Raw genomic sequence first — 19473 nt, forward strand, 5'->3', positions numbered from 1 at the left:
AGAACAAGTTCTCATTTGCAACTGCGACCTGGCCAAGATAAAGCATAGCAGTGTGAGCAGACAACACAGAGTTACACATGGAATAAACAATTAACAAGTCAATAAACTGGCGTCAGAAAACAAAGGGAGTCTATATACAATGTCTGTGCAAAAGGCATGAGGAGGTTGGTTCGAATAATTACTTTTGCAGATTACCACTGGAGTGATAAATGATCAGATGGTCATGTACAGGTAGAGATATTGGTGTGCAAAAGAGCAGAAAAGTAAATAAATAAAAACAGTATGGGGATGAGGTAGGTAAAAATGGGTGGGCTATACACCAATCTAGACTATGTACAGCTGCAGCGATCAGTTAGCTGCTCAGATAGCTGACACCTCCAGGCTGTGTAAGGGCTATTTGACCAAGGAGAGTGAAGTTGGTGAGGGGCTATTTGACCAAGGATAAAAGTCTCCAACTTCAGCGATTTCAACCCAATTGAGATGGGATCCAGTCACAGGCAGCAGAGTGAAGGAAAAGCAGCCAAATGAGGTGTTGGCTTTAGGGATGATCAGTGAGAACACCTGCTGGAGCGTGTGCTGGATGAGGGGTTGCCATGTGACCAGTGAACTGAGATCAAGGCAAAGGAATGCTTTTAGCATGGACTTGTAGATGATTTTTTGGTTAGCCATGATTCAATGGTTATTTTATAGTTTTGATGCCTCCACTATTAGCTACAATGCAGTGGTGGGTGGTAAAGGTGCTTTAGTGAAAAACCCTTGAATGGCACTGTGTCCAAACTTTCCAGTTTACTGTATATATGTTAAAAAATATTTTGTAGATGAAATGATGCAGACATGTACAATGATGGAAGGACAACCAGCAATTTTAAAGCTGGTCCAACCCCTGAAGGCAAAAGGAGGCTTTTTCGGAATAGAAAGCCACTCTTGATTTGATTTTAACTAATTATAAACAACAAACATTGAGATGATTTGATAGTGAGTCTCATTGACAGTTTACAAAATAGCCAGACATTATTATTTTTATAGATGTCCACATGAATCAACGGGTAAAACCATCCAGGTTTGGTGATGCTTTTCGGGCATGCGGGTGGGCAGGTTATTAAAAGCATGCATTTGGTTTTACTAGCGTTTAAGAGCAGTTGGAGGCCACAGAAGGAGTATTGTATGGCATTGAAGCTTGTTTGGAGGTTAGATAGCACAGCGTCCAATGACGGGCCGAAAGTATAGAACATAGAACATAGAACAAAAAGCAGCAAGACAAAATTCATAAAAGCAACAAAGTGTTTCCACACCACACACAGACAACATGGAAAGTGGCAATACACAGCTAGGGATTATGTTCACAAATCTGATTGACCTTTAGCCATGTATTCATACATTTTGTGAAAGTGTGATATGTGGTGCAGTTATGTGTGTCTGATGGCAGTATATTCCAGACATGGGAAGCTCTCACAGAGAAAGCGGATTTACTAAAGGTGCTTTTCCTTAAGTGAACTATACAGTCACCTCTCATGGCAGACCTTGTGGATCTGCTTCCATGTGTTTGGGTTTTCTGTTTAAAAAATATACTCAGTGGAAGGGGAGCCAGGCCATTTAGGATCTTGAATACAAGACATGCATCGGTGTATTGCACAAGATTTTCCCAACTCAGGAGCTCATGCTTTCTGAGGATGTAACAGTGATGATGGCTATTGTGCTTCCTATCAAGTACTTTGAGAGGCTGTTTGTAGACAGACTGAATAGGTTTTAATGTTGGACAGCAAGCTTGGGCCCAACTAGTCAAGCAGTATGTTAAGTGGGGGAGTATCATAGACTTGAAGTACAGTTTTGCTACCTCTGTAGTGAAACAATTTCATATAAATCGGAAATGAGCTAGTTTGAATTTGATCTGAATGACCTTTTTCGCATGCTTTTTAAAAGAGAGGTTGGAATCAAGTATGATGCCAAGGTACTTAAAATCAGATAACACCTGGAGATTCTCCCCTGACACATAGACATCTGGTTCAGTAGCATCTGTTGCCCTCTTTGTGAAGAACATGCAAAGTTTTTTCACATTGAGATGCAAACATGAGTCACTGAGCCACTTTGTAACCTGGACCATTACAGTAGTGAGTTCTTGTGCAGCTTGTTGTTTGCTCTCTGCATACACATATATCACTGTATCATCTGCATACATTTGAACTTCAGACCCAGTACAGACAGAAGGCAGATCATTAATGTACAGGCTGAACAGGACGGGCCCCAGTATTGAACCTTGGGGCACGCCAACATCATAGCTAAGAGTGGGCGACAGCTCATTGCTCACTCTGACACTGAGTCCTGCCTTCAAGGTATGATATCATCCATCTCAAGGCATCGGGGGAAAAGTTGAACTTGGACAATTTTGTGATGAGAATCTCATGGTTAACAGTATCAAAAGCCTTCCTTAGGTCCAGAAACACAACCCCAACAACGCCCCCTTTTTCCATCTTGGACTTCACATTTTCCAGAAGAAAGCAGTTGGCAGTTTCTGTGGAGTGTTTCGCTCTAAAGCCAAACTGCATGGAGTGTATTGTGAAGGGGCTGTTTTTGAAGTGGGCAATCAGTTGTTCTGCTACACACCTTTGACACCACAGGTAGTATACTAATGGGCTAATGGGCCTGTAGTTACTCACGTCAGCAGGGTCGCCCAATTGAAAGATGGCCGTTATTATGGCCGACTTCCATACCCTTGGAAAGACCCCGAGACCAATAGATGTGTTGGTGACCTTAGTAATGGGGCCAATGAGTGACTCTTTTTAGTTTTTAAGGAAGGTAGAGTCCAGCCCAAACACATCTTTGGCTTTAGTTCTTTAGTGAGCTAATCACCTTGTTCACCTTTGATTTAGAAACCTCCCTTATGAAGACAGGTTGCGCATTATTCACTAGCACCGAGCCCAAGAAACCAGTGGAGGGGTTCTGTGTCAGTACCCTGACAGAGTCAATAAAGTAGGAATTGAAGGCTATTGCTATTTCGACTGTTATTCTCCATGATTTCTAGTCTTTCTGCAGTGTTACTATGGTCTTTCCCTGTTACATTTTTTAGATTCCCCCAATCAATTTAGAATTTCCCTTTGCTTCACCAATTATGTTTATAAAAAAGTTTGCCTTGGCCTGTCTGATTTCTTTCATCACCTTATTTCTCAACATGGTAAAGCTACTCCTGTCATGCTCTAATTTGGATTTTAGGGCATAATATTTTTAGAGCATAATCTTGTTCTTTCACCAATTTCCAGATTTCTCCATGTAGCCAAGGAAGAGTGCCCTTTTGGCCGGGTTTGGATCTGATTTTTTTTTAGGAAACCATTTATTGTCGTCTGGATTGTGGATAGAAAAACCTGACTATCAGCTTCCACGTCTGTTTAGGACAAGAGATCATTCCAGTTAATTCCCTTAATTACGTTTTCAAATAGTTTAATTCACTCTTAGGTATTCTTAGTTGATCCGACTTTCTAACAGTCGAGAGGTTAAACCTGTTCTTAGACAGCTTTCTGGCTATAAGTGTCAGATTATGATCAGATAGCCCAGTAACCATATTGAATGATTTAGTCACTCTCTCTGGTTTATTACTGAACACCAAATCAATCTGTGTTTTAGAGCAACAAGTCACCCTGGTTTGCCCTTTAACTAGCTTTGTAAGGTCAAAGGTATTAATGATCTGTTTGAGGGTTTTCCTACAAGACTTGTCTTCATAATTAATGTTAAAATATCCCATTAAGATGACCTCTTTCCCAAAATCACATTCCCTACACATGTTATTAAACTGATCAAAAAACACACTTTTGGTGGAAGGTGGCCTATACATTCCAATAAGGGTAAAATACATTTGAGACAGTGTTACGTTCAGGCCAATACATTCTAGCTCATTATCACATGACCACTCAATTTCTTTAATAAGACAGTAATATCATCATACTGTACAACCTTGTGTACATCAGTTTTATATATTTCTATTTAAATAATTAAAATATTGGTTTTAAAAATCAGCAAAGCTAGAACCCTGTACAAAGTGTTTACAAATGACCAATCATCCACAGTTCAGTAAAACATAGATACAAAGGAGAACTTTAAACATTACATGCTAACAAACAAGGGTTCCAAAGCAGTCTGTAAGACAATGATAAATAACTACATTTTTACAAAACATACCGTTCCTGAACTTTGAAAGGAAACAAAAAGACACAGGACACATTTAAATAGGAGCCTTAATAAATTCAGAAAAATCCTGTCGACAACTACAGTTATATTGATATGACTCTATAAGCAGTGATAACAAATCACACACTTTCCATGCTAGCTTAAGAACTACAGCTCAACTTTAAAAATGGCCAATAAGCCACTGAATAAGCTGCTAAACCACAGTAGATAAGATATATTCTTATATAAAATAAGGACACTTTTGGCAGCAATAGATGAAAAGGCAGAGCGAGTCAGAGGGTCTTTTGGCATTAGGTTAGTATCTTAGTACTAGACAAGCCTACCTACAGTACATTCTAAAGCTATGGGGGTTGAATCCTAATGTCCACTTCAGCCAATGCTTCACTTTAGGCTCCCATTGACATCAGAGCATGACTAAGTGAAAATTCAACTTAAGTGGAAGTTAGTATTCACCCCATTGTGCGCAGGGCAGGTTTGGTTAAGACATTGGAATGTATTACAGGGGCAGAGTGCTGGTGTGCCAGACAGTCAGTCAGCTCAGTTAGTACACAGGCTTGTAGAGGATCTGTCCATTGAGCAGCCTGCGTTTGAGCTCCTTCCACAACAGGCTGCGCTCTCTCTGGGAACCCTTCATGAAGCCCCTGTTCTCCAGGGCACGGCGAGACAGGTAGGGGATGACCTCGTTGACTGGGCCGTAGGGGACGTATTTGTACACTGGGAATCCAGCCTGGCCTGTTCTCAGATACAGAGAGAGTGGGAGATGTTATGTGACTGGAGAAGCAACAACCACTAGCAATGTGTTTCACACAAGCACAGAAAAACATTGGAACCTAATTACATGCACAGGAATGGAAGGTATTTTTGTCTAAAAGTTAGTCTCTAAACTAATTTGTCTAAATCAATAAAAAGCTAAATTATATAATAACAAAATGTGTAAGAACTGTGTGAACCCCTATTGATCTACACACTAAAGACAGCTATGGTTTGGTATCAGGTGACTGATGACAGAGTGAGACCCTGAGGTTGTTTGTTTCGCACAAGATTTCTGACCAAAATGCCAATCAATAAATCTTGGAACTCCAATAAACCCATTACTATTATGCAACACCCATCTACAGTTCTGAAGGTGTTACAGTACCTAGTGGGAAGCTGATCTGGTCACACATTCCGAGCAGCTGTCCAAAATAGACCTTGTTCTCAGTGGGTGACAGACCCATCTGGTTCATCCTGCAGAGAGACAACACAGACAGAATGTAAATATAAAATTAAAAATATATAATCCTGTGCAAAAATAAACATCACCTCACTGATGAATGCATTTACGTTTTAGTCATTTAGCAGACGCTCTTATCAAGAGCGGCTTACAGAAGCAATTAGGGTTAAGTGCCTTGCTCAAGGGTACAGAAAGATTTTTTAGCTAGTCGACTCGGGGATTCGAACCAGTGACCTTTCGGTTACTGGCCGAACGCTCTTAACCACTTGCTACATGCCCATTGATGTAATACATTTGGTTTCTGTGAAGTGGTTTTATTACTGGTTTGGTGCTTTGTGTTGCAAAATGTCTGTATAAAAAGTCTAGTAACTAGTCTAACCACCTCTTGATTTGAATAAAGCCCAGAGGCTGGTCTTACTTCTCCAGAGTGAATTTGACAGTGTCCTCGTTGTGTGACGCCACCATGACATTAGCCTTCCTGTTGTGGTTGATCTCTTCCAACACAAACTCTAAACATCTTTGGAGAATCAGGGAAAGACAAGGAACTTTGACTATTCCATTCAGCTGATATGATAACTTCATCACATAATGCATCCAAATTCAACTATGAAAATACCCACTTACTAAAGTCACGCATAACACCAATGGTTATGATCTTAGGTCAGTTTTGCATTTTTCACACAAATTGATTGGGGGTCGGGGAAGCTGATCCTAGATCTGTACCTAGGGGAAACGTCACCCCAAAGCACAGAAGGGGGTCTTACTTGTGGTACATCCGGTTGGTGGCCTCATAGTCTGGGTTAATGGGGTCTTCGTAGCCGATCTCCTCCGCCCTGCTCCTCTCCTGGTACATGTAGGCCCCGCGGACCAGCTTGGCCCCAAAGTACCAACCTTCACGCCGGGACAGCTCCATATCCACAGACACATTGTCATAGGCTTCCTTTACAGGTAGTAAAGGGTAACACAATTATATAACGCTATGGTTAACACCACAAATCTTGACATTTTTGGCACCAGGCTGTCCAGAACACCTCTTATAAAGGGTTTATAAGTAACATGATCGTGTTTAAAAAGTTTCATTTCAGGTTTATGTCAAAAAACAAACATGGCTATGGAAGGTTTATATGGATAATATACTAGGTTGGGCTTTTATGAGTCAAATATGGAAGGCTTACAAAACCTGTTTCACTCTAAGTTTATGACAAGTCTATACATAACAGGGATCCTCCCTACATACATATTATATGAGACTGTACATGTAGTCCCAATAACAAGTCCCAAGCTCTACATACAAATCAAATCACATTTTATTGGCCACATACACATGGTTAGCAAATGTTATTGCGAGTCTAGCGAAATGCTTATGCTTCTAGATCTGAGAGTACAGCAGTATCTAACAGGTAATATCTAACAATTCCACAACATAACCTATCTAACAAATCCTAATACACACAATCTAGTAAAGGAATGGGATGAGAATATATAAGTATAAAATATGGATGAGCAGTGACAGAGCAACTAAGATGCAATAGATAGTGAAGGATACAGTATACACATGAGATGAGTAATGTGAGATATGTAAATATTCTTAAAGTGGCATTATTAAGTGACTAGTGTTCCATTTATTAAAGTGGCCAATGATATCAAGTCTGTAGGCAGGCAGCCGCCTCTGGTTATTGTCTTTTCTGATCTTTTTTGCCTTCCTGTGACATCGGGTGTTGTAGGTGTCCTGGAGGGAAGGTAGTTTGCCCCCAGTGATGCATTGTGCAGACCGCACCACCATTTGGAGAGCCCTGCGGTTGTGGGCGGTGCAATTGCCGTACCAGGCGGTGATACAGTCAGACAGGGTGCTCTCAATTGTGCACCTGTAAAAGTTAGTGAGGGTTTTAGGTGACAAGCCACATTTTTTTCAGCCTCCTGAGGTTGAAGAGGCGGCTATTGTGCCTCCTTTACCACACTATCTGTGTGCGAGGACCATTTCATTTTGTCTGTGATATGTACACAGAGGAGCTTTCCACCTTCTCCCATGCTTTTCCGTCAATGTGGATATGGGGGTGCTCCCTTTGCGGTTTCCCGAAGTCCACGATCATGACTTGTTTTGCTGACATTGAGTGAGAGGTTATTTTCCTGACACCACACTCCAAGGGCTCTCACCTCCTCCCTGTAGGCGGGTTTCGTCGTTGTTGGTAATCAAGCCTACCACTGTAGTGTCGTCTGCAAACTTGATCATTGAGTTGGAGGCATGCATGGCCCCATGGTCATGGGTGAACATGGAGTACAGGAGGGGGCTGAGCACGCACCCCTGTCGGGCCCCAGTGTTGTGGATCAGCGAAGTGGACTACCCTCACCACCTGGGGGCGGCCCGTCAGGAAGTCCAGGACCCAGTTGCACAGAGCGAGGTCGAGACTCAGGGTCTCAAGCTTAATGATGAGTTTGGAGGGTACTATGTTGCTGAATGCTGAGCTGTATTCGATGAACAGCATTCTTACATAGGTATTCCTCTTGTCTAGACGGGATAGGGTAGTGTGCAGTGTGATGGCGATTGCATCGTCTGTGGACCTATTGGGGCGGTAAACAAACTGGAGTGGGTCTAGGGAGTCAGGTAGGGTGGCGGTGATATGATCCTTGACTAGTCTCTCAAAGCACTTCATGATGACAGAAATGAGTGCTACGGGGCAATAGTCATTTAGTTCAGTTACCTTAGCTTTCTTGGGAACAGGAACAATGGTGGCCATCTTGAAGCATGTGGGGACAGCAGACTGGGATAGGGATTGATTGAATATGTCCGTAAACACAACAGCCAGCTCGTCTGCGCATGCTCTGAGGACGCGGCTAGGGATGCGGTCTGGGACGGCAACCCTGCGAGGGTTAACACGTTTAAATGTTTTATTCACGTCAGCCAGGGAGAAGGAGAGCCCACAGTCTTTGTTAGCGGGCCATGTCAGTGGCACTGTATTGTCATCAATGCGCGCAAAGAAGTTGTTTAATTTGTTTGAGATCAAGATGTCGATGTCAAAGATGGGGCTGGTTTGATTGATTGTCTGTCAACACTGCCACATACGTCTCGCGTTTGAGCCGTTGAATTGCGGCTCCACTTTGTCTCTATACTGACGCTTTGCTTGTTTGATTGCTTTACGGAGGGAATAACTACACTTTGTATTCGGTCATGTTTCCAGTCACCTTGCCATGATTAAATGCGGTCATACGAGCTTTCAGTTTTGCGCGAATGCTGCCATCAATCCACGGTTTCTGGTTAGGGAAGGTTTTAGTAGTCACAGTGGGTACAACATCTCCTATACAGCGTATACGTCAATGTTATTGTCTGAGGCTACCCTGCAATCGATATGCTGATAGAATTTAGGTAGCCTTGTTCTCAGATTAGCTTTGTTAAAATCCCAAGCTACAATAAATGCAGCCTCAGGATATATGGTTTCCAGTGTACATAGAGTCCAGTGAAGTTCCTTGATGGCTGTCTTGGTATCCGCTTGCGGGAGGATATACACACGGCTGTGACGATAACCGAGGAGAGTTTTCTTGGAAGATAATACGGACGGCCTCACCTTAAGATAGCACTGGTAGGTGTTGAAGATGATGGGCTTCTCTCTGTTGAAGATCCTCTGCATCTCCAGGGTCAGTCTGCTGATGGCCGGCTGGAAGTACGTCTGCTCAGCATCCACCATCAGCCTCACCCCGTTCTCCACCGCATGCTGGGATAGGGGGAAGGACAAAAGCTTTTTGTTAACTTCTGTCAGTTAGCATCAACTCCTGGTCAGCTCCAGAAAAGTGAGCAGAAAATGTTGTTGATTATCTGAAACCCTTTAGTGATCTTGCTCCTACCTAGGCTATAGAAATGTATGAGTCTAAGCCTTCTATTTCAGAGCATGTTACATTTGACATTTTAGTCTTTTAGCAGACTGTGCTTTCCAGAGCCACTTACAATTACTGCATTCATCTTAAGATAGCTAAGTGAGACAACACATATCACAGTCATAGTATGTTGAGGTCTTTGGCCATCTTGTGTTGCCATGTAGTCCAGCCATGCTAATGCAATCTCAAGGGACCAAGGTATTACTTGTATCTATAGAGATTCACTTAAGAGCAAACAGACTTTGGATACAACACGTCATAGTAGACTCTTGGTCCTGTTGGAGCAGTGCAACTACAATTCAAACACAACCTTTCCAAAAAATGATGACACACTGCTGAAGTAAATCAGAACATTTGTTATAAGAACAAACAAAAGTATTGCCAAAAGGTTTATTTCCAATAAACTCCTGTATAGCCTGCTCACTGAGGCAGGGATGAGAGTAAGAGAAAATTATTGTAAAATCTGATATATACTACATCCCATGGTTCAATTAGAATATGAATTTGTGAACAACTACAAATACCTAGGTGTCTGGCTAGACTGTAAACACCTAGGTGTCTGGCTAGACTGTAAACACCTAGGTGTCTGGCTAGACTGTAAATACCTGGGTGTCTGGCTAGATTGTAAATACCTGGGTGTCTGGTTAGACTGTAAATACCTGGGTGTCTGGCTAGACTGTAAATACCTGGGTGTCTGGCTAGACTGTAAACACCTGGGTGTCTGGCTAGACTGTAAATACCTAGGTGTCTGGCTAGACTGTAAATACCTAGGTGTCTGGCTAGACTGTAAATACCTAGGTGTATGGCTAGACTGTAAATACCTAGGTGTGTGGCTAGACTGTAAACATCTCCAATCCAAAATTAAATCTAGAATCGGCTTCCTATTTCACAACAAAGCCTCCTTCACTCACGCTGCAAACATATCCTCGTAAAACAGACTATTTTGCAGATTCCTCGACTTCGGAGATGTCATTTACAAAATAGCCTCCAACACTCTACTCAGCACATTGGATGCAGTCTATCACAGTGCCACCCGTTTTGTCACCAAAGCCCCACATACCACCCACCACTGCGACCTGTATGCTCTCGTCGGCTGGCCCTCGCTACATATTCGTCGCCAAACCCACTGGCTCCAGGTCATCTATAAGTCTTCGCTAGGTAAAGCGTCGCCTTATCTCAGCTCACTGGTCACCATAGCAACACCCACCCATAGCACAAGCTCCAGTAGGTATATCTCACTGGTCATCCCCAAAGCCAACACTTCCTCTGGCCGCCTTTCCTTCCAGTTCTCTGCTGCCAATGACTGGAACGAATTGCAAAAATTGCTGAAGTTGGAGACTTCTATCTCCCTCACTAACTTTAAGCATCAGCTATCTGAGCAGCTTACCAATCGCTGCAGCTGTACACAGCCCATCTGTAAATAGCCCATCCAACCACCTACCTCATCACCATAGTTTTTATTTATTTTTGCACACCAGTATTTCTACTTTCACATCATCATCTGCACATCTATCACTCCAGTGTTAATTTGCTAAATTGTAATTACTTTGCTACTATGGCCTATTTATTGCCTTACCTCCTTACTCCATTTGCACACACTGTATATAGATTTTTCTATTGTGTTATTGACTGTACTTTTGTTTATCCCATGTATAACTGTTGTTGTTTTCTGTCACACTGCTTTGCTTTATCTTGGCCAGGTTGCAGTTGTAAATGAGAACTTGTTCTCAACTGGCCTACCTGGTTAAATAAAAATGTTTAATAAAAATTAATGTGAGTAGCTGGGTTAATATACTGTTGTTCAATTTTAAAGCCATGCTAGTTAACAGTGCCTATGTTGCACTCAAAAATCCCCCTACCTTGGCCAGAACATCCACTCTCTGCAGCATCCTCTTCATCTGTTTCTCCTCTTCAACAGTGAACTTCCTCAACAGAGGCTCCAGCTGACCAGTCTAGAAAATCAGAAGACACATTTCATTTAGAGTCAACCCTGACCTAAACTACAAAATGCATGTATGTATGTATGCATATACTGTATGTACACTGCATGGATGGATGGATTTGTGTCGGTACATACTACACTTCATAAGTTTCTGTGTACAAATACATTCAGGTAGATATCCTGTAGTACTATGCCTGTATGTTAAATATGACAAGGATATGTCAATTTATGTGTGTGCTAATGCATGTGTAATATGTGGCTAGCTCGCCTCAACATTGGGAATGACGAGCAGGTTTGAGATCGATGTTCTGTCATTAATCAAGCTGTTCCAGTCCAGTAGGTCAATCGTTCTGGGGGACACGATGTAAATGACATATTCAAAGTCAAATTCAGTCCTGTATGCACATACTATCTATTGAATAGTTGATTGTTTGTGTGCTCATGAAGCATTCCAGGTTCAGCCTCTTACCCTGATGGGCCCAGTTTCTCTCCAGTAAACCAGTTCTCAATGTCATCTTTATTTCCAACCCCCAGCTGAGTCAAACTCTCCTGTAGCAAACAGAGGTATAGAGCCATTATTGCATGAAACTCCCATTTATGCTCAAATGAACAGCAAACCTGGTTGAAAAAAATAGATAAAGCACCACCTAACAGCACAACGCCTCTCCCCAATTTGACCTAGATATTTTGTATGTATTGATATGTAGGCCGTGTGTGCCGTTTAAAAACGTACAATATGTAGTTCTGTCCTTGAGCTGTTTTTGTCTTTTAATATTCTGTATTATGTCATGGCTCATGTTTTGTGTTGAACCCCAGGAAGAGTAGCTGCTGCTTGCGCAACAGATAAACGGGGATCCTAATATAATACCAAAATAGGATTTATTTTATTAATGAATATCAATAACTATTAATGATGAAACATTATAGATAGATCAAGGAAATTAGTAGGAGGAAAAACAATAATGTTTCATCATTTTGGTATGGTGTTTTCACAGGTTTTTTTGTCTCAAAGGAACCATTAGGCTCTCACAGATATGAAGTATGTTAGATCTAGGGAGTCGTCTTAGTAGCAGAGAGCCGGTTTGGGTGATTTTTAGCTGGGAAACTGCTTGAACTCAGTCACATCTCCACTTTGAGTGTTGCTCTAGGTGACACGCACCTTCAGCTGTTCCAGTTCCAGTTTCTGCTCCAGTGCATCCATGCCAGACTTCCCCTGCTGTGCTGCCAGCAGGTTGAAGAACCTCCTCCATTTCACCAGCACCTCTGAGAACTGGAGCTGGAGAGGGGAGGAAACAGGTCATAACACCAACAAACAATCAAACAAAAAAAGCTACACTCTGTCATGATCACTGCCAATGTTAAATCAAGGGCTAAAAGAGAGTCTAACAGGCAGAGGGTGTCTAACTCACCAGGAACTGTGGACGGCCCAGGGCAGTCATCTTAATGGCAGAAAATCCATCTACAGAGGCCCCCCCTGAGAGTCAGAGATACAACATAACATTTAGTGCAGCAATAACATGATTGATAAATACATAATAATAATCATACTAAGCATAATATAACATCTGCATAAAAACTATTTTTTGACTCAATTAATTGAACTCACTGCATTTGATTGTGTTCTTACCTGAGGCTTTTATGCAGTTGAGGAAGGTCTCCATCTGGTTGTCACACTTGGCCTCATCAGCATAGAAGTATGTCCTGGCACTGACCACGCCCCCACGACGGTCCCCAAACTGACGGTGGGCCTTGTACTTCTTCTCACGGTGGTCAACGCCTAAAGTCAGAAAACAACATGAGACATAATGTTGTCTAATGTAACAAGACTTTCCTCTAGACTTGAGTATACACACACAGAACACGGAGGGAAAGACAAGAGAAGACTTTCCAAAGGAATGACCCTCCCCACCATCACCTAAACAATATAGATCTAAATTGGCATAGATACCTGGAGATCTGTTTTTCATCAAATGAAAAATTGTGACAGCAGAATACTTCAACGTGTACCAAATATATTAGACAGCATATATATATATATATGTATATATATACACACACACACACACACACACACACACACACACACACATACATACATACATACATATATATACACACACACCCACTCTCTTTTGGACACACCTGCTCACTCAAGGGTTTTTCTTAATTTGAACTATTTTATACATTGTAGAATAATAGTGAAAACATCAACTATGAAATAACACATATGGAATCATGTAGTAACCAAAAAAGTGTTACAAATATTTTTTAGATTTTTCTATTTGTTTACGTAGCCACCCTTTGCCTTGATGACAGCATTGCACACTCTTGGCATTCCCAAACCATCTCAATTGAGTTGAGGTCAGGTGATTGTGGAGGCCAGGTCATCTGATGCAGCACACACCATGTTATAAGATACTGTATATAAAAATAAGTAAAAGAAAAAAGATCTCTAGATACCTAGTCCCATGCTCAGAAAACATATATGTGGGAGAGGGTTATGTAAATATCCAGAGCCCCAACACATTACATGAACCAGGGATTCAGCTGCTCTTTAACTTAACATGCATATCTGTAGGCATGGACGATATACCGTTTATACCACATACCGGGGAATTTCGAAATAGCCCCAGATCATAGCTTTCACCTGGATTCACCTGGTCAGTCTCATGGAAGAGCAGGTTTTCTTAACAGTTTGTTTGTACAGTGTGTGTGTGTGAGATATATATACACATACACACAGTACAAGTCAAAAGTTTGGACACTACTCATTCCAGGGTTGTTCTTAATTTTTACTATTTTCTACATTGTAGAATAATAGTGAAGTCATCAAAACTATGAAATAACACATATGAAACAAAAAAGTAAAAAAAATTTAAAAAAAGTTTTTTCAAAGTAGCCACCCTTCGCATTCACTCAACCAGCCTCCCAAGGAATGCTTTTCCAACTGTCTTGAAGGAGTTCCCACATATGCTGAGGACTTGTTGGGCTGCTTTTCCTTCACTCTGCTGTCCAAATCATCCCAAACCATCTCAATTGGTTTGCGGTCGGGTGATTGTGGAGGCCAGGTCATCTGATGCAGCACTCGATCGCTCTCCATAGTCAAATAGCCCTTACACAACCTGGGGATGTGTTTTGGGTCATTGTCCTGTTGAAAAACAAATGATAGTCCCACTAAGTGCAAACCTGATGGGATGGCGTATCGCTGCAGAATGTTGTGGTATTGTCCAGATTGACTGACCTTCATGTCTTAAAGTAATGATGGACTATCATTTCTCTTTGCTTATTTGAGCTGTTCTTGCATAATATGGATTTGGTCTTTTACCAAATAGGTCTATATTCTGTATACTACCCCTACCTTGTCACAACACAATTGATTGGCTCAAATGCATTAAGGAAAGAAATTCCACAAATTAACTTTTTAACAAGGCACACCTGTTAATTGAAATGCATTCCAGGTGACTACCTCATGAAGCTGGTTGAGAGAATGCCAAGAGTGTGCAAAGCTGTCATCAAGGTAAAGGGTGGCTACTTTGAAGAACCTCAAATATAAAATATATTTTAATTTGTTTAACACTTTTTTGGCGACTACATGATTCCATCTGTGTTATTTCATAGTTTTGATGTCTTTCCTATTATTCTACAATGTAGAAAACAGCACAAATAAAGAAAAACTCTGGAATGAGTAGGTGTTTCCAAACTTTTGACTGGTACTCACACACACCTGCCCCTGGTGAGCACATTAAGTAATACTGTAATATCTGGTATGTTACAAAAACAGCAGGAGTATGAAAATCTGGATACCGACCAACCCTACATACTTGCCCTCATTAACCCCTCCAGATCGAACCTGCTCCCTCACCCATGCAATCTCATGTAACAATCATCATGTAAGAGGCTCGATATTAACCCTTAAATGACCGCTGGCATAGACCCAGAAAGTTAGCATTCAGGAACATTTCTGAACCGACAGACATTTTGGCAATGCACCCCCACTGCTTCCACACGCACGGTTATGTGCCCCGTATGAAAGGGGTTCCACCCCCCATTTCCACCAACCAGAAGGCCTGATACATCAGTAATGAAACATTTATGTAAAGTAACATTACTGTGGTCATGCTCCTGCGTTACAAAGAATTCTGGAGCTGGCACTGCAATAAATTATGAAGTGCAAAAATAACCAATCAATTACAACAAATCTCACAATCATAACCATATAAATGAATTGTAAATCAAACTGAAAACTCATTTTGAATAGTTAATCCATTTCAGTCTACAAATACACACCTTGACTTTCTTTCTCAGCTTCAGACACACAGGCACTGAAAGAGAGGACACCGAAATAACATGACAACAATTGAGAGATACTTATAGTTCAGGTGTTTAGTACCAAATAAGACATTGGAAATCATTTTGAAGTAAGTAGATGGGGAGGAAAATGGGGTCCCAGTAATGAACTGGATTATGACTCATAATTTCTTAAATCAAGGTCATGCACTATAGATTATCACAATTTGTGGCAGCAGCCCCCCCCAGAAGCTGTTAAAATCAGTTCCAGCTCTGCGTTTCACAACCAGAGTGCGTGCCAGTATGTTGAGTGTACTATATATATACATGGTATGCACGACAGTGGGATTGGGGGGAGGATGTTAACATTATGTAGAAGTGCAAATGTCCTGCTAGTTGATCTCTTGTGCCGTCATGGACTTCTGATCACTGAGACTGTTGACTATTTCAAAACCTCAGTGCATCCCACATACAGTAGCCTAGGTTAATCGAGAAAGATCCAGTCCAGAACCGAACCTAATACAGAAGCTTGAATAACATGAAGGAAGTTGTTGTCTCATTAGCACATTTCTGTATTTTTTAAATGACCTTTATTTTACCAGTTAATTTGACTGAGAACACATTCTCATTTACAGCAACAACCTGGGGAATAGTTACATGGGAGAGGAAGGGGGATGAATGACCAATTAAAAGCTGGGGATGATTAGCTGGCCATGATGGTTGGAGGGCCAGATTGGGAAGGACACCGTGGCTAACACCCCTACGCTCACAACAAGCGCAATAGGATCTTCAGTGACCACAGAGAGCCAGGGCACCTGTTTAAAACAGAACCCTACACCGGGCAATGTCCCCAATCACAGCCCTGGGGCAATGGCATGTTTTTTTAGACCAGAGAAAAGAGTGCCTTCTGATGGCCCTACAGCACCACCTCAAGTAGCATCTGGTCTCCCATCCAGGGACTGACCATGATCAACCCTGCTTAGCTTCAGAGGCAAGCTAGCAGTGAGATGCAGGGTGGTATGCTGCTGGCATCTTTCCGTGCTGTTGGTTGTTTCAGTGATTGCCATGGCTTAATGTTATCAAGGGGTAAATATTTGCACAGGCTAACTGCACAATTTGCATGAAAGTTTTAACATCAATTAGTTGAGTCTGGAAGTTTGAAAGTAAGACTTCAGAAACTAATTTAAAGCATGTACTTTGCCAACCTTGATGAAAAAATAAAAGGTTGATTACAACTCTGGTACACTCTCACAATGATTAATTCACAATGAGTCCTCTTCCTCTCTGGTACATCCAATTATCAACAAGAGAGAACAGGATGTTGTGTGTTACTCCACCAATATAGGCTGGCTTCAAAAGTCCTAATTAGTCTGGTGTGGAGAGTTCCACAGAAATTAGGTAGGGTCAGACTTTTACCAAGTTGGTCTTTAATGGTGTCACTAACCTTTTCACTATCATTCCCATCTACCACCCCACCCTCTTCATTATTCAGCCTATTAGTTCAGCTTGAATGTGTGCATAGTCAGGCTATAAGAAAATCCCTAACCAAACAAGGGAAGGCTGTTTCTCAAAACACATGAAAACATAACACGCCCTGGGCCTCCTTTGAAAGGGTGCATCAAGTAACAACAGGGCTGGCTTGTCTCAATCCACCGCATGTGACTGCATTCTCAAAGGGACTGGAATAAACATGCTTCTTCAGCTAACAAATCAGGAGAGAGCCTCGAGGGGTATGTCTAAACTAACCAATGGTGGCCGGGTAGTGCTGGGAAATGTCAGATGCTGAAAGTGATGCATTGTTTTACAATCCATTTGAGACCATGAAAAATGGGATGGGCATGTTTTATGCTGAGAAGTTGTAAACACAGGTTTTTATGAATATGAAACATGAGTAGGCCTGTGTGTTTTAGAGGGGGAGAGGGTGTTTGATAGGGGAGACAGATTGTAGGCTCTCCCTGCTATGTCTGAGAAAAGTGCAACATATGGAACTGACCATATGGCTTGTTCCCCAATAGTATTGGATCACCTAGTATTATTTTTGACTGTAGCCTTTTGCCATAGGTCAATTGCAGAAAATGTTTACATAGTGACTACTGAGGTAAAAGTATAGGCATCTCAAGCTATATCACATTGCAACAAATAATCAATGATCCATAATAAGTTATGAATCTAGACAATGTGAAAGCTTGTTTTTGAAGTGTGGATACTGCAAGAGTCCTATATCCTAGATTAGTGTTACTTCAGCTGGGGTTGTGACAAATGAGATACAGACTACTACAGCAGACTAGGGTGGCAGACTACTTACTCCATCTCCTTCTTCTCTGCCTCCTCCTGGGTCAGGTCTTCCTCCACACTGTAATCCAGGACTGACCCCACGCCGAAGGCCTGGTTCTTATGGATCAGAGGCTTGATTGAGTTGTGGTCCTCCCCGGCCACAAACTGTCCATAGAACGTCATCTTCATCAGCCTCTCAAACAGCCGCTGGCCAAATACCTTCTTGCTAAGGTCCATCAACTATGGACAGAGCAAATAATCAACTGAGTTAGACCCACAACTCGCCAGTAAGAGTAGCGTTCCTTTTAATTTGATCCCCCCCCCCTGGAGCTGATCTGTGAAAACCACCACCTTCGACTTTCATTTCAGTCACAAGATTCAATACAAATGGTATGATAAGACAGTTTTCTTTAACACCTGCCTCAGTCACAACGGCTGTGCAGACAGTCAGCCAGGCTAATGATAATAGGCCTAAACTACTTGTGCACCTGGAAATGTTAGGCTGTGAAATGAATGTAAGCTGTTCTTCTGCAATCATGTTGAATAATGGCCCTTTTGACCGTCAGAAATGTCCATTAAGTTCTGATATATAAGTTAGCTTTTACAGGTGTGGTTAGTAGGCTAATCAAAGGAATGTAGCAAAAACAATATAATCAAAATAATGTCCCTACCTCCTTGTTCTTGTCAACGAGGAAGTCGAATGTGCAAAGCTTGAAGACCAACAGACTTCTAAGCAGCTCAATGTTATCTTTACTTTTGTAAGCTTCATGAGTATTGCCAAAGTCGATTTCGATCTTCTGTGTTTGAGCATCGGTGGTATTTTTTGACTGGATGATGAGGTCCGCTTGAACAGCTTTCACCACAGTGCACTCATCAACTTGCTTCTCTTTCCCTCCTTCAACCTCATCACGTTGCGTGGATGCGACCGTGGAGCGAAATCTCCCGTGAGACAAGCATATTCTCTTGATGTTATCGGAACTTGACTTGACTAGAGCTGGTACTACTTTATTGTACGACATTTTTTTTAAAATGTTGTTTACTTTTAGTATTTAAATTCGTTAAAACTCGTTTTATTGCGTTTAAGGGCGCGTGGATCCACCACTTTTCGTTCCCAGCTAGCCTGAAAGCCAGAATTAGTTGTTGCACAGCGTTTATAACCCAAGGTACGTATTTCAGTAGACACGCCTACTCTGACGTTTCTGGCAGGAACTCCGCGTAGTGAGGACTCCCCCTTCAATAAAACCCGTTTCCCCTTGTTCCCCCCCTCCCCAGTCCCCACCGTTGTTGTGTAAACAATTGTTGGCAAGGTGTGCTAGTGTGTTTGACTTAATGGTATCTCCTGCCTGAAAGAAAGTACAGCAATCAATGGGTTTATTTATCCTACAATTCAATACTGTCTGGGAGCCAGATTTATGCAACCATTTATGCACAAAGGTTTGTGTTTGAGATAACACTTCACCCAAGTCAATACATATGCCTACAAGGCCCAAAGAAATGTTAAACTAGTTGTCATCCATCCGACCATAGACATAGTGTATGTGTACTGTGAGAATGTGCTACTTCCTATTTTCAACAACAGAGAGAGCCATTGACTAAGTACTGAATCTGCTCTGTAACTGACCAGTTTTTCATATGGTAGTCTGTTTTACTGGAGGGTGGGGAGTTGGTGATGTAGTTGCATTGGGGAGGTCCCAGAGAGGTTTACAACTTTTCC

At 41.8% G+C, this 19473-nt stretch overlaps 1 protein-coding gene across 2 annotated transcripts; it reads right to left on the bottom strand.

Moving 5' to 3' along the window:
- Positions 1-3887: 3887 nt before the first annotated feature.
- Positions 3888-18907, bottom strand: LOC112257554 (proline dehydrogenase 1, mitochondrial). Of its 2 annotated transcripts, XM_024431211.2 has the most exons (15): positions 18431-18907; positions 17791-17999; positions 15486-15520; positions 15308-15349; positions 12826-12975; positions 12608-12672; positions 12358-12474; positions 11668-11747; positions 11467-11548; positions 11116-11208; positions 8950-9096; positions 6154-6329; positions 5808-5906; positions 5315-5403; positions 3888-4908 (listed from the first exon to the last, which is right to left on the bottom strand). In XM_024431211.2, the coding sequence occupies exons 1-15, from the start codon at positions 18776-18778 to the stop codon at positions 4718-4720; spliced, it is 1923 nt and encodes a 640-aa protein (XP_024286979.1). In that variant the 5' UTR covers positions 18779-18907; the 3' UTR covers positions 3888-4717. The 2 variants fall into 2 exon arrangements, with proteins under 2 accessions (XP_024286979.1, XP_024286980.1); XM_024431212.2 differs by lacking the exon at positions 15308-15349 and having other exon boundaries at positions 18431-18905.
- Between the last annotated feature and the right edge of the window lie 566 nt (positions 18908-19473).

This window comes from Oncorhynchus tshawytscha, linkage group LG09 (genome assembly GCF_018296145.1).
Source record: "Oncorhynchus tshawytscha isolate Ot180627B linkage group LG09, Otsh_v2.0, whole genome shotgun sequence".
NCBI lineage: Eukaryota > Metazoa > Chordata > Actinopteri > Salmoniformes > Salmonidae > Oncorhynchus > Oncorhynchus tshawytscha.